We start from the raw sequence: 25,907 nt of genomic DNA, 5'->3' as shown, positions 1-25,907 counted from the left end.
CTGGGGACGCATCTAGACGTGCACATTAGTTTGTGCCGGTCAAGACGGGTCTGGGTACACAGACCTGGTCTGCACTGTTTTAGCAGTGTATCTGTGCTGTTTAGCAGTACATACAGTATATTTAGTATTATGCAGTTAACTAGTTTTATTCTAATTATTATTGTTTGTTCTAAAATGTTTGATATGTTTTAAATGTCGTGGTATGAGTGATTGTTCGATCTTCATTATTGTGTTTATTTTAATTATTATGTTCAAAAACCGAGTAAGAATTAAGTAACAAGGTTCAAGATGCCGTTATTTTCAAAATTAAGACAGATAAAAACTAGAAAAGGGATACTCGAGGAAGCTGTTCCCATCCCACCTAGGGACACTCCAGGGTACTTTATGTACCATAAACATGGCCTAGATGCCGTATTATATCTTGATCTATGGGTGGACTACACCAAGGATTTAGCAGAGAGTCAGAGATGGCCCGCTGCTGGAACATGGGATGCAGATTGCATCATGAGAATAGAAGAAGCGTTATGGAAAAAGAAAGCCAGACAGTCACAGAAAGATGCCATTGAACTATGGCGTAAAGAATCGCACAGACGCACAGAGAAAGCGCTCAGAAAGGAAGAGAAAAGTAGGGAAGATTCAGAAAAAGCCCGAGAAAACATATTAATTGACGAAGGTACCCGAGTAAAAACAGAACAAGTAGACAGACAACGAAACACTCTTATGAATGGTATGTATCCTCTTCTGGCCGAGGGTTTGCCTAAGGCCACCTTGGAGGTACCAAAAGATCTGCCACCTCCGTTACTCCCGATTAAAGTACATCCCAAGACCGCAAAAGACATTTTCCTTACTTCCTATTTAGACGATGCAGCCCCCGAATATGCTAATGGTGCGCAGCCACGCACACCCCCCGTTAACGACGCTCAACCCCAAAATCAGCTGCACCCACCTCCGCAGCAACAAACTCCTACTCAAGTTCTAACCATTCCATCTGTTTCTACAGTCCTTCCTGCAGCCACACTCTCTACCCTACACCCAACAAATCCTTTTGGACTTGGCACCTCAGGGGGTGCGACAGGAGGTTTTTCCACGCCACCGCCAACAACTAGATTGACTTATAGGGATTTAGCATATCAACGTACACCCCAAAGAATATCAGACAATATATTAAATGAGCCTCTTTCCGATTGTAGATATGATCCAGTGCCAGGAAAACATGACAGAATGTTGCTATCTTCAGTACGTTTACGACGAGCTGCAAACTATTTAATGACGTTACCCGGAATGGTTGAACATCTAGACAAAATATATCGCTTTATCCAAACAGGGCAAGGTCCTGAAAGTATTGCCGAAGCCATGGAATACCAGAAAGTAGACATGCAAAAATTATTGTTACGCTTTTTCATAAACTGCTTGATCAGAAACAGAGATAGGCCTGAGGTAGATTCGGAGGAAATGCAAGTACTTACCAAATGGGGTCAGAATATAACAGATGGGAGACATGATAAACAGAAGTGTATAGAAGTCATGTGCCGAAGGATCAGAAAAGAAGTAGAACGAATACATGAAAGAAGAGTAGAAGCAGATAAAACTGAATCAGAGGAAGAGGAGGAGGAACAGTCAGAAATGAACACAGGACAATTTGAATTACCAGCTAAACAAATGATAGCTTATGTAGGAAAAGGAAGATCTTTTAATAAAACAATACGTCCGATACGTCCAGAATGTAACAGAATTTTTCAAACAGTTATTACAAATCCAAGGACCCCTGAACACTTATTCCGGGCTACTGATAAATTACTCCGAGAACGAGGGGGGTACCATGTGCTCGATTCTATGGATGAACAAGAATTAGCCAGGTCAGCAGTACAATGGGCTGACAGCTCTGAAAAATACAGTGATGATGCGCTAGCACACACGTTTCTGAATCTCGCCCCAGACGAACAGCGTTTAGCTAGTATATACATGATACAACATCTCCTTATATTATATAAAGGCCAACACTCCGATCCTGGTCCCCTACCTGATATATTGATAGAACTACTCATGAACAAATGGAGAGGTTTAGGTACCGATCTAATTAAAGTAATTCTAGAATCCAGACATAGATATAGTGTCTTTTTGTGTCCAGAACATGATCCAGCTCCTTCCATGGAGAGAAAAACGTATTACATAGACAGACAGAATCCCTTACGCGAAGTACACCCAGTAAGAAATGATGACAATACGTTTAGACGCGTGTTTGTGTACACGCCCATAACCAAAATAGAACTATTGGAAATGAAAAAATTGGTGCCCAGCCATGACAAAGATCCAGCAGGTTTTCACCGTGAACTAAAGGACATGTTACTCATGGGTGATTATACCTATCCTGACATTATGAAAATATTGAAAGTATTATTGCCTGCCGGCATTTATGAGAAACTCAAGGAAAAAGAATGGGAGGTGGGAGACCAAAAGATTGATTGGACCGCATTAGAAACTGAAGAAAATAACCGAACTGCAGGCGTAGGGCTTGGGGACAAAACAAAAGCATTGCCAAGTTTATTAGTACAAGTATTGCCACGTTTATTAACTACGAAAAAGGAAGATTGGGGAGCAATCTCAGCTTGTAAACAGAAACCCGATGAAGACACTAGTGATTTTTATTCCCGATTTGAAAAATGTTTTGGTATTAATAGCGGCCTGAAAGCAAATAGCGAGTCATATCCACACCTTTTTGTAACAAAACTAGTCGAGAATTCCCTGCCACAGGTTAAAAACAGAGTATTGAAAGTTGAGAGCACTTGGCAAGCTAACACTCCTTCACAAATGTTACAAATGTTACAGTATCACCAGAATAGAATTAGAGAAGAACAAGAACACGAACAAAGACGTATGAAAGACACGAAAATGAAAATGCTTGTCGCTCAGTCAATTCCAGCTGACGGTCATAAAAAGGGTGCGACACAGTCCAGTAATTCAGCGATTCCCGTTAAAGGGACATGCAACTATTGTAAACAGCCAGGTCATTATATAAACGATTGTGCAGTTCTGAAACATAATATCTCTACGGGTAAAACAAAGGAGAGACCACGTCCGCCTAGACAGGATCAGATCCAACAACAAGTACCTTAACATGCACAGCCTATGCCGGTTCCACAACAGACCGTAGTGGTTCCACAACAACAGCCACAGCCTATTGCTGCAACACAAAACACGACACAACAGATGTACCAGTATGCACAAAATGACTATCCAGAATATCAGCGTTACACATGAAATAGCCTAGAGAGGGAAGTTGGCTTACCCCTTACTGAGGTTCCTGTAGATCAAGAGGGTCCCTATGTGCAGAGTCAAGTATTAGGGAAAGACAGAAAGTTTCTACTTGATACAGGGGCAAGCAGAACAACTATAAGTCACGATGAAGTCCCAGGGGCACCCCTCTCAGGCTCACAAAATATTTCCCTTGGTTTTTCAGGAAAGCCTACTATTAACGAAGTATCGCAACCACTTGCATTTACAGTTGGTCCATTGACACGGACTACAGATCTATTGCTTACGAAATCATGCCCAGAAAACTTGTTAGGTATAAAAACATTGAAAGCTCTAGGAGCTATAATATGCTGTTCTCCGGACTTTAAAGGTCACTACGTGTCTAGAGACATGGATCACCGGTTACAGAATCTACCTGCACATTTATGGGCACAAGGCCCCACTGATGTAGGTTGTATGCACATTACACCTTATCGAGTTACACTCAAAGCAGGAGTGGTACTACCACGAATGCGACAATACAAGTTACCGCCAGATGCTGTAGTGGCTTTACTGCAAATCATTGACGAGCTCATTGCACAAGGAGTGGTTGTAGAAACGGACTCCAATGTATGTAATTCTCCGATTATTCCGATTCTTAAACGAACAGATCCAAAAGCACCCCCAGTATATCGATTAGTTATTGATCTGCGCGAATTGAACAAATGCATTGTACCACAATATCCCGTGGTCCCAGATATCTCTTCATTACTGACAGCTATTGATTCAGAGGCAACGTTCTTTACTGTAATTGACCTCAAGAACGCCTTCTTCAGCGTCCCAATCGATCCGGAAAGCCAATATTTGTTCGGATTCAGTTTAAATGGACGAAGTTTTAAATTCACACGCGCGCCTCAAGGATTTACAGAAAGTCCTAGCATCTACAGCCAAGCACTGAAAAGACAACTTGACAGTATCCACATGCCAGTCAACACTGCACTGCTTCAGTATGTCGATGATCTGCTGATCACCGCCCAAAGCGAACCCGAATGTGAAAAAGCATCGCTGACGGTTTTACATTTCCTAGCCGACAAGGGGCACAAGGTGTCCCCTTCAAAGCTGCAATTTTGTGCCCAGCAAGTTGTGTACCTAGGGCACTTGCTGTCCAAATGGGGGAGACAGCTCACACCTGACCGTATCCAGTTAATTGTAAACATGCCACCACCCAAGACACAAAAGGAGGTACGGGCCTTCATAGGCCTCACTTCGTACTGCAGGCAGTGGATTCCCCAATATGCATTTTTAGCAAAACCACTCATTCAGTTGACAACCCAGGAGGCAGCGACATTGACTGTCCTCCCTTGGACTCCAGAACATACACAAGCTTTTGAAGACTTAAAGAAAGCTTTATGCCAAGCACCTGTTTTAGCGACACCATGTTACAGTAAGCCTTTTACACTCTTTGTTACAGAACGTGAAGGTACTGCTTTGTCAGTACTCACTCAGGAACAAGCAGGATCACACAAGCCATGTGCTTACTTTTCTAGCACATTAGATCCCGTAGCTCAAGCTCTTCCTGCGTGTCTGAAATCAGTTGCAGCGACAGCTCTAGCGATCAGACAAAGTGATTCCATAGTATTAGGACATCAATTGACAGTACAGGTACCACATGCAGTAGAGGTTCTCTTGAACCGGACACAGACACAACACTTGACTATAGCACGACTGACAGGTTACGAACTCACATTGTTTCAGCCACACATAGAAATCAGACGTTGTAGTACATTAAATCCTGCCACACTTTTGCCATTAAGTGGAACAGACCCACTGGCACATGATTGTATTGAAGTCATTACTATTACGACGAAACCCAGACAAGATTTGACAGATGTCCCATTACCAGATCCAGACCTGACACTTTATGTAGATGGTTCATGTATGAGAACAAGTACAGGAAAGTTAGTGGCCGCTTATGCAGTCACGACAGACACCGAAGTCATTGAAACAAATTGTATCGACACATTATCAGCTCAAGCAGCAGAGCTTATTGCTCTGACACAAGCCTGTATTCAAGCCAAGAATAGAAAAGTTAACATATACACAGATTCACGTTATGCTTTCGGAGTTGTACACGACTTCGGAGTCCTTTGGCGAGAGAGGGGTTATTTGACTTCTCACGGTGCCAACATTCAACACGGTCCCCTCATTCAAGCTTTATTAGATGCAATACATCTGCCTATTTCAATATCTATCATGAAGTGTAAAGCCCATACAAAAGTCACCGATATTATTTCCCAGGGTAACGACCTAGCAGATCGAACAGCTAAGCAAACAGCACAGAACCAGACTCATGCAACTGACTTGTCAAAGACAATAGTTCCGACGCCGACACACTGCATGACAGTTAAGGATCCCGCCCTTGATGTAATTGACATACAGACACATGCTACACCAGAGGAAATAAAGAAATGGACTGAATTAGGAGGGATCCAAACAGATCAGGGATGGATGACGAAGGGAAAATCTATATGGTTTCTCTCCGACTCAATGGTTCAAGTTATCATTAACACAATACATAGTCCAGCACATCTAGGAGAAAAAGCTATGTTAGACAGTATTCAACACATTTGGTTCAACAAACACTTACGAGCTGCAGCCAAACAGAAAGTCCGAACTTGTATGATTTGTTGTCAGTTCAATCCAGGTAAAGGCGTACCTGTAGAGCAGGGTGGATTTCAACCTCCCGATCACCCTTTTGAAGTCCTCCAGATGGATTATATCCAGATGGAACGATGTCGAGGATTCAAATATGTCCTCGTAGTTGTATGCGCTCTTTCCCGTTGGACAGAGGCGTATCCCGTCTCAGATTACACTGCCCCGACTACTGCCAAACAATTAGTTCGTGAATTCTTCCCACGGTATGGTTTGCCCCGTATCGTGTACTCAGATAATGGCCAGCCGTTCTCATCCGAGCTAATGAAACACATTTCACTCTTGTTAGGCTATCAATGGAAATTCCACTGTGTCCGACATCCCGAGGCAGCAGGTCTCGTGGAACGTCATAATCAGACCCTGAAAATACGACTTTCTAAAATCTGTAGAGAGAAAGGTGTCGACTGGATAGTAGCCTTACCGGTTGCACTATTTTACATGAGAATGGTAGCACATTCTCGCACAGGGCTATCCCCGTACGAGGTGGTCTTCGGTAGGCCACCAAATATGTGGGGGACGCCTATACCTCGTAAAATAACTGATGTTGATTGTAATATGCTGACAGATTACCTTGCTTCCTTGATGTCTGCACTACAATCTTGCCGTTCACAGGTAGCTGCAGCCTTTCCCGACAACACCGAGGTAAAGCCCCATGAAGTGGTTCCGGGGGACCTAGTTTTCGTCAGAAACTTCGACAGGAGGAGCCCGTTGGAGCCTCGTTGGCAACAACCAAAACTGGTTCTTCTAACGACGAGGACAGCAGTGAAGGTCGAGGGTCGCAAGGGTTGGTTACACTCGAGTCATATCAAGAAATTTCATGGACTACCATCCGATCTGAACTCTCAGCCCTGCCCCCTTCCAGAGACTGATTCAAAACTCCCCCTGGTTGAAAAGACCGAATCACAGGACTACAAACTGAAACTAAGGTCTAGCAAGTCAGACAATTCGATTGTTTAAGTCCTCTCCAAGGTGAATCGGTTGAATTAAGTCTAGACCGAATGAGAGAGAGAAATAGACAGAAACAGCTCAAGAAACATGCATACTGTAAATCACTTCATAGTCACTGTATAGTGACATTGTTGATTATGTTTTTCCTAAGTCTTTTTATTATTGCTGCAAGTATACTGTTACACATGTACTATCCTATTTTCAAGCGTGCTTACAATGTTACAGCCGAACATTCTTTTAGTGAACTACCTCCACATGAGTTGTCCTATAGATTTGCGCTGCGCAACAACACATTCATTAGTATGTTACACCATTCCCATCAGACCAGCAATGCTACAAATTGTTGGATATGTGGCCGACTCCCTCCCTATCAGAAATACAAAGGAGTTCTGCCTCTCTTTCCGTATCCGTTCACACACAATGGTTCCTGTGGAGCATGGTTTAGTTTGATTAACTCTTTAGATTCAAACACTGTAGTTTACCAAAGCAATTGGGTATGGGGAAACCTGAACTTAGTTTTGCTTAAAGCCTGTTATCCTAACAAGGAGGGACTTCCCAAAAGAACAGGAACTGACCTAGAAAATGAAGTATATGGATTAGGTAATTTTACACTTAACCTCATGATTCTAAATGTTGAATCTGAAGCTACACTAGTCTTGCCTGCTATGTCCGTATTACCAGTCAAAGGTGAATTATGTGTAAGAAAGAATGGTTCAGTACACCTGGGTCATAGTAAATGTACTACTGTGATCGAATTCAGTGATAAAGACAAGTCTACATTTAGAGCTTCCCGTCACTCCTACTTCATCTGTGGTCACACCGCATATATACGCCTACCCCTAGATTGGGATGGTACCTGTTACATTGCATTCCTTCTGCCACCTGTTTTCCTAGCCCCTCCTGATTATCATAGAAATACCAATCTAGTACACCATAGACCCCAGAGAGATATCCCGATTGTTGATTACACCGAAACAGCGTGGGAACAATATACAGACTTCAATAAAGGTCTCTTTCCTTACATAGGTGTTGTCTCAAACAGTAAACTGATACGTAGATTAACCAGAACCCTTGAAGCAGTAGTGAATGAAACTACCTCTGCCCTAGGCAACTTAACAGAGGAGCAGTCTGCGATGCGGATTGTTGTTCTCCAAAATCGCCTTGTCCTTGACGTCATCCTAGCAGATAGGGGCGGAGCTTGTAGGGTCATCGGATCAAGTTGCTGTGTTTTCATCCCAGAAAACGCGCCATCCGTATATAAAGCCATAACTCGTCTTCACAAGATTGCAAACCAGATACATCAGAATGCAGGCACTTGGACATGGTCCGGTTGGCTCTGGAACGTGTTGTCGGCCTGGGGATGGAAAGTCCTATCCTTCCTAGGTATTGGCCTCCTCATAGTATTCAGTTGCTGCCTATGTCTACAATGTGGACCAGCGATTTGCGGCCTGTGTGCCACATCGTGTATTCCACGTTCAAGTTTTCATTCAAGATCCCGGAAGAAGAAAGAAGAGCTAATGATGTTACATGAACAGATTGATGGATTCCTGAAGATCGATATTTCATGAGGGTCCGTAGGGGACAAGGAGGGAATGAGGAAATATGAATTTTTATGGTCAATTGTGTCCCCTATCTAGACCCCAACGGCTCCATGTACATGCTACAAGTACATGTATGTTCCCTCCACTTCAAGCTATGAAGACGCAAATACAATTGTGTCCAACGTTAATATGTACTCTTTCATATCTGCCATGAATGGGCCAGATATTCCGTTCCTAAGTATGCCTTGCCACCGTCTTTACATGGTATACTTTTCACGTTTTCCAGCTCTGGCAAGGTAGGCCCTGAATTCTGCCATCGAGCTTTTTCCTGCTTCTGCCTCTGAATGCTCCAGCCTGAACCTGCATCTGTATCCATGAACTTTGTCTTACTTCCTGCGCGGCTAACGGTGCCTAGCCCGGCCTGTTGCCTGCCAAAACTGTATTCAGCCTTCAAGTTATCTGTTCCGCTCCTCAAGAAATGCATTCTTGTCTAGTAGCTTAGGTAAACATCCCTCTAGCTGCAGAGTAAAGGGCCCGGCCTTACTGTCTTCGTGCAAGTAATTCATGACTCTCGTTACCATGGTAGGCCCATGCCCCCTCGCATCTCATGTAGACACTTAGACGCTTGTACACGCACTAGCAGTCAGTATAGAATAGGATCTGTCCGAGAAGACCTTTCCTTCCAGATAATATAGTTCCTTAAACACAAGATATTAGATATGATTTAGGACTAGGTTGTCCTGACACCCCAGACTTCTGTCTCCTCATGTAGGGCTAAATGTCAAATTCCCTTCACCCTCTAGTTACACGTCAATCACACGTCATGCGGCTGCGCGCGCATATCTGCCATGTATTTTTGCTGACTTTGCAGGATTCTCTTATGGATCCACCCACTTGTGTCATCATCATAATGACGTTTTTAGTATACACCTCTATGCACGCCTATTGTAACGCCTTTTCTATTACGTATGTGTATTCTTATCAGCTGTAACGCCTCCTGCATCTGTCTTTACTGTAATACATTACTATATATACTATAACCTGTCAATAATGTATTGCTGATCCCTTCCTGAACCTTCGTGGTGACGGAACTCGATTGCCTGGTTCGAACCATCATTCCTTTGTAAGGAATAAATTCCCTATTATACCCTCGAATACCACGGATTCTGCCTCTTATTTTTACTGAGTTATTCGTATTGTATTTTACCGCATAAATTAAGTCTAGGTAATTTAAATTTACCACAGTGCACCACCCGCAGTCTGGCAGGGAAGAGCATGGCATACTTCAGGTCTCTTTCCCGGAGCTGCCGCTTCACCCCCAGAAAGCCCTGTCTCTGCCTCTGCACCTGCTGGGTGAAGTCCGGATAGAAATTCACCGACGCGTTCTGGAAGGGGACCGGGCCCGTCACCCTCGATGCTTGCAGAATAGCGTCCCGATCTCGAAAGTGAAAGAGCCGGGCCACGATCGGCCTCGGCGGGGCACCCGCCTTAGGCCTCCCGCCCGGCACTCTATGGGCCCTTTCCACCGCAAAGAACTTCCCAAGGCCCTTGGGCTTCAGATGGTTGAGGACCAAGTCTTCAACAAGCAGGTCAACCGAAGCCTCATCCGAGGACTCCGGGACCCCGATAACGCGCACATTGTTGCGCCTGGCCCGGCTCTCAAAGCCCTCCAGCCGGCGGGCGACGAGATCACTCTCGGACCTCAGCTTACGAACCTCGGTCTGCAGTTCCGCAACATCATCAGTGAGGCCCGTGGTCTTGAGGTCCAAGTTCTTAACCCGTTCATTCGTTTTGCCCAAGTCCGCACGGATCAGGTTGACATCCACCAAAATGGCATCCACCTTATGCGCCAGGGCCTCAAACTGCCTCCCAATCGAAGTCTGCATCCCTTCGAGCGCGCCCATGACATCCTGCAGGGAGAGCTCCGGGGCCACAGGCGAGTCCTCCTTCTGGGCATCCGGCACCTGGCTCGATCCACTCGGTGATCCCTTTTGCAGAGCATATCGGTCCATGCTGTTGACTTGGGTGTAGGTTCCCCGCCTGGTAGACTTAGGCTTCTGCCGATCCCCTTCTGCTTTGCCCGACATGGTTGACTCCAAGCAGGTCGGTTCAGTTAAGACGGGTCCCTCTCAAGGAGAGGAATAAGGAGTGATCAGTTCTACCGTGGACCACCAGAGTAGCCTGCAGAGCGTCCCCGGGGTAATAAAGCCATCCAGAGCTCTCCAGCAGCAGGGCTGACAAAGGGAGCGAAATCGAAAGTGAAAGTGCGGGGACCTCCGTACGACAGTTCACACCTCGCCTGGCCGTTGTTGTTCAACTAGGAGTCGGGCATCCAGCCAACTATAGCCCCTGGCTTCCCCGGGAGATAGGCCGCAATCTTCCGCTAGGTGTAAGTCCGGTTCCCGGTGGACAATCCGACCGCGGGTAGCATCAATCGCCTCCCAGACCAATCATCTACACGATGCCATGCATGCAGACAGGATTAGAGACAGGATAGTCGACGGAGGGCGCGAGGGTCTCGGGAGCTCTAAGCTCACGCGGCCATCTCGGTCAAGCGCTAGGCTCCTCCCCCCTTCACTAATATTCTTTTTTTTTTTTTTTTTTGAAAAACCTTTATTGACATTGCAACCAAAGACAAGTATGGGCCTACAACCCTCGGGCCGGCCGCTAAGCAGTTAAAGTAACAGCAAGCAGATCTTAATCACATGCAGCACCTCGGGAAGCAGATTCTCCATGCTAGTATACTCTAGTCCAGTGAACAGCCCAAAGGGGAAACCAGGATAGAAAAGGTTTTCATTTTACAATAAGGGATAGAAGGATCAGGTGCCAATCAAGTTCTCAGCAGCGAAAAATGGCAGGCAGAGTAGTGACCGTCAACAATAAACAGCAATCTATCAAGTCAATGGCGCTGAAACAGGAGGTTCAGGATGTGGGGGAATGTCACAAGCCGTTTGCGCCTGCAGTCCCCTGCCCTAGGACCCAGAAGACATCACGGAAATTGATGCACAAATTAAAAACAATGATTGGAAACGAAGGAAACCTACCGTACTGACCCCAGAAAAGAAAGACAAAGAGGAATAAGAGAAGAAAAAGGAGGCCATAGGAACAAAGTAAAGGACTAAAGAAGCCCCTCCCCCAACCCCCCACCCTGCACCTCTGCAGATGACTACGGCCCCCCCCCCCCGCAGTGTGCCTGTCGCCCCAGAACCAGACCCGAAATATAGAAGAAACAGAGAAAAAGGGGAAAGAGAGGAAACCCCCCCTAACAGAGAAGGGGAGAGAGTAGTAATAAACTGGAGGAGGGCCTTCAACCATGCCCCTGGCTTCTCCCTCCCGCACAATATATTCCTCCCCAAAACAAACAGTAAACAACAAAAATTCGACCATGTCTAAGAGAAATGGGGAGCATTATTCACAGACTACACTATTAGTTATGCCGTGAGAGCACACAACCCCCAAGCCCGCCCGCCTGTTAAATGACAACCTCTGAAGGATCAGCCTTATCCTTGGCCACGCTTTGCGAATCCACCAATGCATACCCATCGACCCATTATCATGTCCAAAGTTACAAGGAAGAGGAGCGTCCAAAGAAGACCAGGAAGGGACACACACATGTAGGGAGGATGTCTCTGAACACCAACACAGTCATCGTCATGGAAGATCACCTTTCCCAGTACTGCCCCAGGGTCTGCGCCGCACACAAGGTCCAGGAAGGAGGAATCAGCCAGAGCAGGCGACCGCTGCGGGAAGATCGCCTGGGTCGCCGGAGGCCGCGCATGGGACAAAGTCACCACCTTCTGCTCAATTCCAAAACCTCCGGAACAGGCCGACCCCACAGCCAGCCGACCACACGCTGCCACAGTGTCCGAAATTTCCAGCTGTCCCTTATTCACAGAGGCGGTCACGTTACTTTCCTCCTGTGTAGGGTGAAGCAGATCCTTGTGTACCTGGGGACAGGCAGACCGCAACTGTTCCGACGCTGACGCAATACCATCCAGCTTCCTCCCCAATACCCGGGCGCCGTGAACCAGGGTGGAATGAAGGGCTCCGAGAGCGTCGAGAAGGTCACCGTACCCCAGCACAGCCCCCTGCGCTCGCTCCGCTACGCTCCTCTGCGCCACACACTCCCAATCTTGCAGTGACCCAATGTACAGGATGATAGAGTCCATCCCATCAAGATGGCCGCAGGGCAGGGCCACCCCAGATGGGGACCGGGACTCAGGCACAAGCGCATCAAGTTCCATGTCACTGCAAACAGGGTTCCGGAGGCAGGCAAAATATGAATCCAGTGTGTGGTCACAGGTAACAGTCGTTCTCCTCCTGGGCCAGTGCCCGCGAAAACCGGGAGCAGCCCGCGCAAATCGGGACGAGCCACAGGCCGCGTCCGATCAGTTCACTGGCGAGGGCCCAGGCAATCGCCGAAAGACCCTGGAATCGTCACCCCGGGTATGCACCCGTTATGCCACGCTCGATGGTAGGAGCGACCACAGCGAGATTCAGGCCAATATTCGCTCCGCTTCGGTATTCCGACTCCACCCGGTCACCAATGGCCGCTGTTGTTGAACTGCCGCCCGGCCATGTTGTCCACCCGAGGTCCCGGCCCCAGGGCTGCACAGGCCGCAAACTTCAAATGAACATTTCTCAGGCGGTACCGCCGCCAGAAACTTCAGGATCACACGATCGGTTGCCGCTCTCAATCACAAACACGGGCATGTAGCGCAGGCTGAGGATCACATGCAGGATATCTGTGCGGGATGCGGAGGTTCACGGAGCCGGGAGCCTACGCTGCCGTCCCGGTCGCCATCTTGGCTCCTCCTCCTTCACTAATATTCTTGAATATTTTTGCATCTTTATTGGCTTAGCAATCACATAAATCCTGTTAGCTCGGATGAATGATCATAAGCATACCCTGGTCTAATATGCTGGTGACAGTCGCAGTGAAGGTCTTCACAGCTAGACATCATAAAAAGTGATTGATGACCTGCTTGAATGAATCTCATTCACTCTTAATTGCCATTACCACATTTCAATCCATTATTTATATTTAATTAGTGTCATTGCAGTCAGGGAATAGCCTTATTCAAAACAATCTTGGCTCGCTCTTCATGGGATGGTTCAGACTAAAGTTTCAGGCCTGGTCTCAGCTGGACTGGACCACAAGCAATCCCGTATTGGTTTAATAACTTGTTGGAGTTGAGCTGCAGCTAGATTCCTATGGCATTGTGAGTTTGGGACCCACATGGGGCCATGCTCCTGACACTTAAGGGGGGTTAGTTATACAATACAAAAAGCAAATGCTTGAATCAGTCTCAGCCACTGGTAATTAGTCTGTGTTTCAATTCATAAGTTTTAGCTTGTTTGTTGCATTACAGACAGGGACCACTCATACACAAATCAATCTCTGTCCTGCATCATAAGAGATGCTCCATATCGTCACATCTAGAGTCACTAAAGCAATGGTTTGCAAGATCAATGTAGCAAGAGGTTTTTGCCAGGTTTTAGCAGTATTGTCTCAGTGAATGACAGAAGGCAGGGTCGTTGAACTGGTTGAACAAGCATGATAACATATGAAATAGGGCTAGGCAGAAAGCCTAAGAAGAGACAAGCTATCTGGGCCTGGGAATTTAGCTGAATTCAAGGCTTTAATAGCTATTAATATTCCCATTTCACTATCAAAATATTTAGCTCGTGCCTTTGATTCCGAGTGAGAACGTTGATACCAGCTTACGTCAGGTAGTGTCTTTCTGCCTGGGCATCTACTTGCTCTTAGCTGTTAAATTCCTGTAAACTGCTGTTTCTCTTGTCTGCCTGTTTGGGCATTGTCCATTTGTTTACTTGCATCTTGCAGATACATCCTACTTCCTGTTTAACATTAAGTGTGCAGACCAACGGTTTCCTACCCACATTTTCACCCTTTGTTTGCTTTTCAGTAAGTAGTCTGCTTCTTTCTAAAATGAAAATTGACCGCTGGAGGCTATTATCTGATTTCATGCTTTCTGCAAATGAATTTTGTGTGTTTCTTCTCCAATTACTGTAGCTAACTCTGTATTTATGTAGGCAGAGGGCCCTTCTTACAGTAAGTCCAGCTCTCACCTCTAATAGGAGTTCCCTTATTACTACTTTCAAAGCATCCTATATCACTTTCTGCCCATGTCCCCTTTGCCATTTTCTCTGGAATATTATTGCATGTGTCCTTAAGCTTCAGCTTTTATCATGGACTGTTAAACAGGAGGTGATTCGGTTTACAAGTAGTGCTTCTTCTCTTGGGTGCCTAATTCAGAGGACTTGGTACACTGGAGCATGACCAGTCATTGTTATTGAGCTTATTCAGTATCCACCATATTCAGTAAAGTGTTTGCGATCATACGTTTATCAATAGGTGAGTAGGGGTAGTGCAAGTGGGAATAATATGAATAAATTACCTTTCTGCATTTCATTCTAGCCTACCTAGTCCAATTGCATTGATGAGAACTTACATTGGAGTCTCACACTAAGAAAGATGCCCACCACCATAGCTTTTTATTACCAGAAACTATTTTAACTCGTAGTTTCTGAGAATAAAAAAATAGTAAACTTACATGAAAGTGTAAGTTTCCCTTTGTGAATCAGGCCCCATACATGTAAACCGTGAGGAGAACAAGGAGTGCACTTAGCCGAAGATGATTCCCAACTGCAGGACGTTTTATTAAATTCAACAATGTCAACATTTCTGGTGGTCCACATCTTCATCATTGTTTGATTGTGTGATTTTCCACCTCATGTTTCATTGCTTTAATTATATTTTGCAATTCAGTGTAAATATGACATATGACAGGTGACCCTGTCTATAGGAAAACCATATGTACTTTCATCTATGTAGGCTAGTAGAGAGCCCTTTGTGCAGATGTAATGGTGATTCTTGAGGACTATCTATTCTTCTGCTCTAACCTTACCCTTAATCTTCTTTTTGATAATAAACACGTGCACTTGTGTCTTTACGTTAGGTGACCGACCTTGCATATATTTAAGAAACTGGTCCGATTGGTTGTGTGTGGACCTCCACAGATCTTCCAGAAAGTGGAGTAGGCTTTGGATATATTTCTGTATGTTTTCTCCTCCAGTCCCAGTGGTACTCCACAAATGTGAATGTTATTGGACTTCATGTTTCTTCAACCGGATTTTAATTAGTTGCTCAGGTTCCCGCGGGTGCATAAATATAGCGTACTGGGTATTCTTCAACTCTATTTTCTATCTCTATCACCCTCTACAGTGCTCACCTCTCGCCTTAGCTCACCTAGACTTTGCTTGAAGTTGGTGCTGATGGCTCCTATTTAATTTATTTCTTATAATAAGGCATCAATACCTTCCTGGGTTTTCACTTTTGAAAGAATCTTCGTTAAGCGAAAAGGTGCTGGAATGTGTATTTCATGGCAATTTGCTTTCCGTTGCATACCAACATATAGAAAAGATAGGCCCTCTTTGATGTCTTAGGATCTCGCTTCCATCATGTCATCATTAATTAACCAGTCAGGGTTCATAAGCACATGGGCCCTTCTGAAAGCAAGCTGAGAATCCAGGATTTTCTAAACTTCGAGACCAGGGGCAGTCATTTGGGGCATCTCCACGTTGGAGCACCCAGGATAGATTTATCAATGGTATGGGGTTGGTTCAACATGGGAGCATTATACCAGGTTAATCCGCAAGATAGCCTCTGCTTAAGACAGTCTTGGGATAATAGTACGTGAATACTGATATGGTGGGCCGCCTAATGTAAAAAGGCAAGCCACTCTGATGTGTTTGCTCTGCCTTTGGTCTGTGTTCGGATATGTGACCTAATGGAATCTTTAGTGCCTGTACTCCCACTTATTGAGTTGAATAAGTCTGCTGTTGCTTTGCTGCACCTACCTTCCATTTTGAGCAGATAGATCATGTGGTGTTTATATTAAAGTGGTTGTTAGCTTGTATTAGTGCCTCTCAGAAGCTGCTGGCACTCTTGTACGCTTTTAAGTTTCTCACTAAGACGCCATAAATAAGAGGATGTTACACATAGTCCATGAGTCACTCCCACCTAGGAGAGTATGAGATTCGCTGCATGTCTGTCTGGTTCTGACCCTTCTCCTTCAGCAAACTCCAATGTGCATACATGGACCAGGAGCTCCTCTTGTACTTGAGAATAACCTCTGGTTTGCCCTCTTGTATTCAGCATCAGCCAGCCGGCTACTGCTCAGCTGTCTTTCTAGAAACGGTACCATCTTGATCACAGATGTTTTGGTGGGGGTTAACCTCCCATTCGTGTGACCAGCAGTTACGAACCCCTGAAGAGCCTCATTGTGCAATTAACTGGAGCCGCCATAGTTCTCAATCACAGGGCAGCTTGAACTCACCCTTCGCTCTAGTGCTGTTTTCTCCTGGGACCCCTGTGAATGTTAGGCCCCGAATGTTTGCATCAGGTACAGCCACTATGCAGTACAGATGGTTCTGTATTTTTCCACTTTAAAAAAAATTAACATGGCACACAAAGGGGCGCAGGAACTGCAAAGGGTCATGTCTACTGCCCTCGGGTATGACCACACTCCTCCACATTTGGTCCATCGACTAGCAAAACTCTGTGGTTTTGGGAAAAGAGAGGCTCAGAAAACAAAATCACTACATGAAGTATAACAACATCATCAACAACAACAACAATAATAATGATAAGAGTAAGCATAAAGGAGTTTGAGGCCTTGTCTTACAATTTCTTTGTAATTCCTGGGTCTGGTTTCCTTTGAGATAACACGGACGTCAGGCTCCCCAGCACCTGAATAAGTCCCTTTAAGACTCTATAGCTCTTGTCGACACACCGCGGTTGCTTTTTGTGGCTAAATGTGCACAAAGTATGCCCCTGGATGCAATACTTGCAAAAAGATCAAAGTGATTTACCTGTAATCCAAGCAGAAGGCACAGATACCAAGGAGGGACATCTTCAATTTTGTAGATTAGATCCAAGTTGTTGTTCCCTGGATTCACTGTTAAGGACGTTTCGTTCAGGGTGTCTTCTCGATTCTGTGAATAGATTTAGGGAGCAAAACGACCAGTTACTTACATTGTAAAAGTTTCATCTAGAAGTTCTTAAAGTTATATTTTGCAGAAATAAACAGTTCCAGCTGACTGCAGAATACTTTGTAAACTCCGTGACACCAGGGAGTATTGTAGATTAGGGCTGCAGCGCGCTGACAGTGGGTGAGTGTGTGCATGTGCTTGTGTGTGTCTTGGTTGAGGGAGATAAAGGCTGAGGATGAGGTGCATTCTTTGCGCTGTCTTTACCAGTCCTTGAACAGCAGGGGCGTTGCAGGTGAGGACTGGGTGCAGCGGCAGAACGGTGGTGGTCTCAGTAATGTAATATCTGTGTTGTAGAGATTGCATTTAGTCTTCATTTTATTTTTGAATTAGCATCTTTTTAAGATGGTGGTTTGAGCATGCTTTCACTAATACGTAAAAGTACCATGCACGCATTTATTTTTCAGTTTGAATAATTCTTATTGATTTTGCATAGAAACAACAGTACAACTGGAGCGCCTGCATCCATCAGCCGGCAGGCATACTTTTAGATGCGTATTCAGTAGGTTGACTTATAATGAAAAACACTAAAATACACAAAAGATTTAGAACAGCATTGTTAAATGCAAACTAAAATGTCGAGGGTGGGAAGGAAGGTGAGGAGGAGAGGGGGAGGGGTGCATGAGTTCCTCTCTCTCGGGTGTTGTTATGGCTAGGAAGTGGGTGCGGCCCGTTGTGTATTAGGTTCGGTGTATGTAAGGCGTAGCACTCGTAAGTTCTGGGGGCATGTCAGTTCATGAAACACGTCCGCTAGGTATGCTATGCATGGCTGCCACATTTTGGCAAACCGTAGTAATTGTTGTGTAGCCACTCACTGCCGTGTGTTTCTCCATCCCCAGGACATCCCAGACTTTGTGCAGCCATTCCTGATGAGAAGGGATCTTATCAGTCCCCCATTGGGCTAGTAGGAGTTGTTTTGTGGCCCCCAACATAAGGGTAATAGCTTTGCCCCTGAGGGACCTCTAAGGGTAAATGAGCGGGTTAGAGAGGCCTAACAGTGTGAAAGTGGAGAGCTTGGGTATTTCCGTGTCAAACATGGTGTCAACCGCATTCAGCACATCCGACCAAAATGAGCCAATTTTGGGGCACTGCCATTGGAGGTGGGTAAGTGTACCCCTTTTTCCACAGTATCGCCACCACATCCCTTACCCCCTGAAGTCCCAAGTAGCTACTCTCGCTGGCTTTGGGTCCCAGTAATGGGCTATCCTGAGGAGCATTTCCTTACTGGTTGTGTTGAGAGCGGATGTACGGGCGCGGTGGAGAATGTAGCTCCATTCCTTGGCTGAGAATGTGTAGTTGCATTCCCTCTGCCATCTGGCGCTGGCGGGGGAGTGTAGGGGGCGCACAGGTTGTGTCAGGAATGCATAAATGTCCGACAGCAATTTCTTGTCGGAGCTCCGTGTAACCAGCCACTTATCAAAAGGCAGGAGCGGTCTGCCTGCGTGCGGCTGCATCCATGGCCTAGTGACCCAATGTGATACAGGCAAGTACTGCCACTTTGCCGAATGAGGGAGAGGGTAATAGGTCTGAAGGGTGGTGAAGTCCATAAGACCATCGAGGTTGTACAGATCCCCCACCCTCTTACAGATGGCTTCCTGCCATGCCTTATAGCCTGCGCCATCTAACGCCGGGGGAAATCCGGGTTACCTATTAAGGGGGTCTGCGAAGATATTGGAGTGGAAAGGTTATGTTTCTGCTGCACCCAGTGCCAGACTCTCACTGTCGCTCGTGTGACTGGTGAGATGTAGACACTCAGGGGCCTATACTGTTTGGGTAGCCAGGGCACCTTCCAAATGTTTATCCCGGCTATGGCCTGGTCTATGAAACGCTAGTGTTTTTCTGTAAGTGTGCGTGGCCATTTTACCATGTTGCGCAGTTGGGCTGCCTGGTAATATTTGCTGAGGATTGGAACCCCCAACCTGCCCTCTGTCAACTTACTGTAGGCTTGTGATCTGGACATTCTCGCTCTTTTACTTTCCCATATCAAGTCCCAGATTAGGGCTGGTAGTTTGTCTAGAACCCGTGTCGGAGGCTGCAATGGTAGGGTTTGCATCACATAAAGCAGTTTAGGGAGTAACGTCATTTTGACTGCTGCTAGGCGCCCCAGCCAGGAATGATACTGCTATTTCTATTTGCCGAGTTCAGTCCGCGTCACGGTGAGTATGGTACCGTAGTTATAGTCTGCAGTGGCTTTAATTGTGGGGAAAATCTGCAAGCCCAGATATGGAATCCCACTTTTGGCTCATTAAAATGGAAAGTGTGCGCGTAAGTGCGCACGCTCAGGCTCCTTTAGTGTCAGGTCCAGGATCAAGAATTTTTGTGGGTTTATTTTGAAGCCCGACGCAAGCCCAAAGTGTGCAAATTCTGTCATAGCCACCGTTAGGGAGGCAGATGGACATCATCGGAGTATAGCATGATCTTATGCTCCCTCCCTCCCATCTGGATTCCAGTCACCTCTGCGTTGCCCCATATGCATTCTGCCAGTGGCACCATATAGAGCGCAAAAAGGAGTGGGAACAGGGGGCACCCCTGCCTTGTCCCACACTCAATGGAGAATATAGGAGACTGTTTACCATTGACACAGATATCAGCCTGTGGGGTTGCATAGCAAGCTCATATCCACCTGCATAGGCGGAACCACCTCCAGAAGATGGCACAGGTGCGGCCAGTGAACACGATCAAACACTTTCTCAGCATCTAGTGTGAGCACTAAAGCCGGTATCTGGAAGCGTTGAATTTTATCCAGGAGGTGGCATAACATTTTTGTGTTATCGCTGCACCTGCATTCTAGAATAAATCCCGCTTAATCCAGGTCAACTATGCCCTGGACATATGACGCCAACCTCTGTGCCAGCACGCTAGTGAAACTTTTTGCATCCACGTTCAACAAGGATATCGGGCGGTACGAGGCACTCCTTTTGGGGTCCTTGCCAGGTTTGGGGATTACCATGATAGTGGCATTACGCATGGATTATGGGAGGGATCTCTGCTTGTCTATGGAATTGTATAGACGTGTAAGAATCGGGGCCAGGTGGGAGGTGAATGTTTTGTAAAACTGCCCGCAGTAGCCGTCGGGGCTGGGTGCCTTGTGGGGTTGCAGCCTCTGTATGGTGGTAAGGATCTCCTGCACTGTAATGTCGTTCTCTAGGACGCTATATATGGGTACTTCCACCCCGGATGAGTACACCCTGGACAGGTGAGCCTCGAAGTCTGGGTCTCATAATGGTTTGGCCGAGTAGAGTGCTTTATAAAACGCTCCGAACGCGAGTGCAATACCCTCGCCCGTGTCCGCAACGGAGCCGTCAGCTCCTCTGGTTTCTGGTACCCGTCTGTCAACTACCTGCGCTCTAAGGCGATGAGCCAGCATACGTCCCGCCTTGTTTCCTCCAGCATAATACCTCTGGCGAAGCTTGAGCAGGGCATACTCCACCAGTCCCGTGTCTATCACCCGTAGCTGTTTAAGAGCTGTCATCAGTTGTCGCCTGACCATCACCGTACCCGAGCATGCATGTATCGCGGATGTATGTCGATACAACGCACACTTTTACAACGCATGCACTTACAACGCATTTTTTACAACGCAACATCCACTACAACGCATTCCATTACATAGCATGACACTACAACGCATGTTTAAAAACTACCTTTACAACGCATTCCATTACATCGCATACTACCTTTACAACGCATACCATTACAACGCATAGTATAGGGGTAAAAATTACTATTCTAACTCCAGGGGGTGCAACAGTAGGGTAAGTGTTGGATTGCGTTGTAATGGTATGCGTTGTAAAGGTAGTATGCGATGTAATGGAATGCGTTGTAAAGGTAGTTTTTAAACATGCGTTGTAGTGTCATGCTATGTAATGGAATGCGTTGTAGTGGATGTTGCGTTGTAAAAATTTCGTTGTAAGTGTAGTGCGTTGTAACAGTTGCGTTGTAAAGGTTGTTCACCATGTATCACTATTAAGTCTTTGACCTGACCCTCCAATTGGGCTAGTTTATCCCGGCATTCCTTATTATATTTTGTCATGACACTTATGAAATGTCCTCGCAGAACCACCTTTAGTGTCTCCCAGAATGTAGCTATAACTATCTCAGTGGTGTCGCTGTGTTCTAGGAAGGTGGTCAGCGTCGTGAGAGTGGAAAGTCGCACCTGTTCATATGTGAGAAGTTTTGTTTTGATGCACCAGCGCTGGGGAGCTAGTGTTCGTGGTGTTAGGCGGAAACGGAGGCTAATGGGAGAATGATCTGAGAGGGCGGTGGCTCCAATATCTGTGGTCAGGGTATCCCTTGTTATCCCTGGTGTGGCGAGAGAATAGTCAATTTGGGCGTATGTTTGGTGTGATGCAGAGAAGTAAGTGTATTCTACCTCTATAGGATGCATGTGATGCCAAGTATCGGTGAGTCTTGCATCTGTCATCCATCCTTTAATACCCGGAGTGAGTCCCCCGGTCTACCCTTCCTTGGGGTGGAATCTCTCACGGTGAGCATCCATTGTGACGTTGAAATCGCCCCCCACTACGAGCTCCCTGTCTGGCATAGAGATAAATTGCCCCAGGGCATCTTTAATAAACATTTCCTGTTTGTCATTAGGGGCATAGATAGTGGCTATTGTGTATCGGACCCCCCGGATCTGTACAAGTAGCACCAATAGGCGGCCTGGGTTATCTGCAAAGCCCCCTCCACCCTCCCTGCAAAATGAGTGGCAAGCAGAATGGCTACCCCGCCCTCTTGCTTGTACCAGGGGAAAAGTATTCTGATCGAAGCTGCAGGGTCGCATCCTCCGCCAGTCCTACTGGACCAGGTGGGTCCCCTGTAATAAGCAAATGCCGCCCTTAGTGTCTTTAAGGAAGGACAGTACCGCCAATCGCTTCGCAGGGGAGTTAAGGCCCGGGACATTGAGGTTAAATATCGACACCATTTTTCACCTCATTGCCATCCGTTACCCGCCCAGTCGAGTGCCCCGCAGCCCCGCACCCCCCACCTCCCCATGGAAAGGAACAAAGAAGAACATCATAGGAAGAGGAGGGAAGTGAAAAAGATAAGTAAAATACAAAACAGAATACAACACAACCGATGAGTCCAGCCATATCTCCCACCCGGGAGTCCAACTAATCATGAAGTTAGGGTCCGTGTCACCACTGGGTATGTTGAGAAAGAAGAAAGAGAAAGCAGACCAGGAGTCTCCGCCGGCGAGCCGCATTGTTGGGATGCCGGGTATCAGCCCCGGCCAGGGCCAACTCCTCTCCTTGCACGGGCCACTACTGTTCAGCAGGACGCAAGATACCATTTAGCATGATGTATCAATGATCACTGGCTGTGGTGCCAGCTGCACCCTCATACTGCAGATGCTGGAGAGGTCGAGTGCGTTCCTCCCGGCTTTCGGTCTTGGTGGGTTTATTGGAAATGAAATTTTGTACTTGTATAGCGTATTGCTGCCCCAGCGACAGGGCGTCCTGGCGCTTGTACTCATACCACTGTGGAACCCTTCCTGGCTTTCCCTGTGAAATGTCCACTCCTGGGCACCCCCAAGGTGAAGCCAGGCATCCCCAGCATTGTTGGGACCGTTGTGGAGATTGAGCAAGCTATTGCCCAGAGTTGCAGAGTGGGACCCATGATTAGAGTAGGCAGTAAGGCGAGAATTGTCAGGTCCGAGGAAATTGAGCCCAAGACCCGCCGAGGCAGGAATTGAACCCTGGTCCCGGGCCAGATCTCTGCATCAGGGTCTGCCGCTCTAACCATTGAGCCACACTTCTCCATTTAGCTTCTTCGACCCTCTTCTGGATGAGCGCCGCACCCGACGGCCCTCTGCGGGTGGATCACGGGTTGGAGACTTGGTGGGGGAGGCCTGTTGCAGGTCTAGCATCCCCGGTATGGCGTGGGCATCTGTGAGAGTGCGGACTGGCCGGACCTCCTCCTCCCATGCAAACTGCAGGCAAAAAGGATGGCCCCACTTGTAGCAAATCTCCTGTGTTCGGAGGAAGTCGGTTAGCAGTTTCAGGGCTCTGCGGCATTGCAGCGTTATTGGGAAGAGGTCCTGATAGAGTCCAATTTTATATCCTTCGAATTCGATGATTCTCATGACATTATTGCGTCCTTCTGGGTGTAGTAGTGGAGACATGTGAGTATGTCCTGGGGTTTTCCCAGGGCGGTCACCGGCCTGCACGCACGATGTGTGCGGTCCAGTGTTATTACCTGATCCTGTATTGCTGGCGCCACGTGTTTGAATAGTCTAATCACAAACGCCTCCAAGTCACCCAAGATGGCCTGGGCTGGCGCACCCTTGATTCGAATATTGGAACGTCGAGAATGGTTATCTAAGTCCTCAATCTGATACTGCATTTCCGCATTCTGATTGCATAGTTCCAGGAGTTCCCGGCGATGACCCTCTATCTCCTCCTCATGGGCGCCGCGGTCTTGTCGAGGGCGGCAACGTCCTGTCTCAGCCCCTTGAAATCCGTGGCTATGTCACGCTTAAGTTCTGCAAAGTCTGAGCGGAGGGTGCCAAACAGTCGCTCCATAAAGGACTGTGTCCGTGGGGACTCTTCACCCCCCCTCTCCGCTGCCAGGCCCATTGGAATGATTCCCCGGATCGTCCGTGTCCCGCAGGGCGTTCGTCTTTTTCGCGGTCGAGCGGGCGAAGATGTCCTTCACTGAGAGGTCTTTTTTCTGTTGTCGGTGGGGTGTCATCTCTGCCCTAGAGTATTGCCCCAAGTAAGAGTCGGATATCCCCTGCCTATGTGAGGCTGTCTCCCACGGGTCTTCCACTCGTACCTTTTGCAGCAAAAATCAAGCCGGGGGCCACAGGGAAGCTCAGCTCCAGCTTCGAGCCTCAGAGTGAAAGACCCAAAGGGGAGGAGGCGGGCTGGCTCACCAGGCGTGCGCCGCAGAAGGCCGCAATCCAGGGCCCTCACCTCCAGTTAGTCTGCGGGGGAGCAGTTAGGTTATTGAGGCCCAATAGGGTGAACTGTCACCAGCAACATAGAGGCCCAGTCCCTGTAGCTTGCTGATGCAGCTGCCCACCTGGCACAGCACTGGACGCCACCCACCTCGTGTTGGCTCTCTCCTGTTCCACCCGGCTACTCCTTCGTGCGCACGGCCTCCTGTCCCTGTCCTAAGGCTGTAGGCCGTCCCCTGCACGGGTGCTCAAAAGAGAGAGGGATCCAGCCATGGGGGCCACACCAAGCACCGCACCCAGCCCCGGCAAGGGAAGGGGGGATGCAAGAGCAGCACGACCACGCAGCAGTTTAAGGTGGGTCGGCCTGCAGTTGCCGGCCACAGTGGGCCCAGTGATGGTACCTTCACCTTGTGTCCTGTACTCTGCCGCTGTCAGCTGCTCCCACAGGCCCCGCAGTCCCAGTCAATCCAGTGTTCGGAGCTGGACGCCTCGTTCGGCCCAGTGTCCATGCCCTGTCCCGGTACCTCTCCGGAGATCGCCCGGCCTCTATCTATAGATTAGGCACAGGAGCGGGAGCGAGGGGGACCCAGCCCCTTGTGCGCAGCCTAATGCGGGCAGCGGCAGCCCCTCCCCTGTGCTCCAGCGTGTAGTGCAAGGACGCCACACAGGACGTCAACCAAGCATTCCGGGGGGGGGGTCTGGAATTCTCCCGCCAGGCTGCCGACTGAAGCTCGCAGGACCACGGACCAGGCCGCCGCACCGCTCCTTGTTGGCAGCATCATGCCCAGACGCCGTGCACTCCACAGGTCGTGCCGTGCACCGATGCTGTTTTCGCCCCCACTCCGTCACCACCGCGGGTCCCCAGGATCCCCCGGTCACCAGCCGCCTTTGGGGAGTCTCCTGGGTCGCAACCGGCTGCCAGCACCCCGTGGCTGAGTGTATTTGATCCTGCTGACCGGCAGAGCTCCGAGGTGCACATCTCATACCTCGGCCATCTTGGACAGGCCCCCCACTCATTTATTTTTGAGTAGACATTGTTGTGTTATGGTCTACACTGTTAGTTCCAGGATCACACATATGATAATAGGATGTCCTTGTTTTATTTTGTGCTCGTAGGAGACAACTCTTTTCCTCTAGACTAACTAGAGACGTTATTCTGCTCCTCTGGCAAAGTGTAAAAAGGATCATGTTTAAATATTTAAACAGCATCCATGTTGTATTCGGTGGGAGGCACTTCATACTGGATTCACCACGGAGGCTGCTGTGAGCTGTGACTGAGATGTGGTTCTGCAGGCCCCGATCTGCATCCTGAGAAGGAAAATAGCCATGCAAGCAGAAGTGTGCAGGCCTGCACACTCAGACGGTTAATGCACTGAGGCGGCTTCCTGAGACACTATACCAAGGTATGGGGTTATATCATTCCAACAGGTCTGGCAGAAGGGTACTCTCGACATGTTCTCATTGGTGTAGAGGTATTAGTGATAGTTATGAGTAACATT

The 25,907-nt window shown here is 47.5% G+C and overlaps 1 protein-coding gene across 3 annotated transcripts in view; it reads right to left on the bottom strand.

Moving 5' to 3' along the window:
* Nucleotides 1–25,907, bottom strand: part of SLC23A1 (solute carrier family 23 member 1) — a 473,358-nt gene that overhangs the window by 183,051 nt on the left and 264,400 nt on the right. For all 3 annotated transcript variants that reach the window (XM_085617881.1, XM_085617882.1, XM_085617880.1), the window contains one exon: nucleotides 17,331–17,453. In XM_085617881.1, the coding sequence (XP_085474007.1) occupies nucleotides 17,331–17,453 (123 nt within the window). The remainder of the gene's footprint in view (nucleotides 1–17,330; nucleotides 17,454–25,907) is intronic.

Source organism: Triturus cristatus, chromosome 7 (assembly GCF_964204655.1).
Source record: "Triturus cristatus chromosome 7, aTriCri1.1, whole genome shotgun sequence".
NCBI classification, from domain to species: domain Eukaryota; kingdom Metazoa; phylum Chordata; class Amphibia; order Caudata; family Salamandridae; genus Triturus; species Triturus cristatus.
The sequence above is the reverse complement of the archived record's forward strand: the minus strand, read 5'-3'. Positions and strand labels throughout refer to the sequence as shown.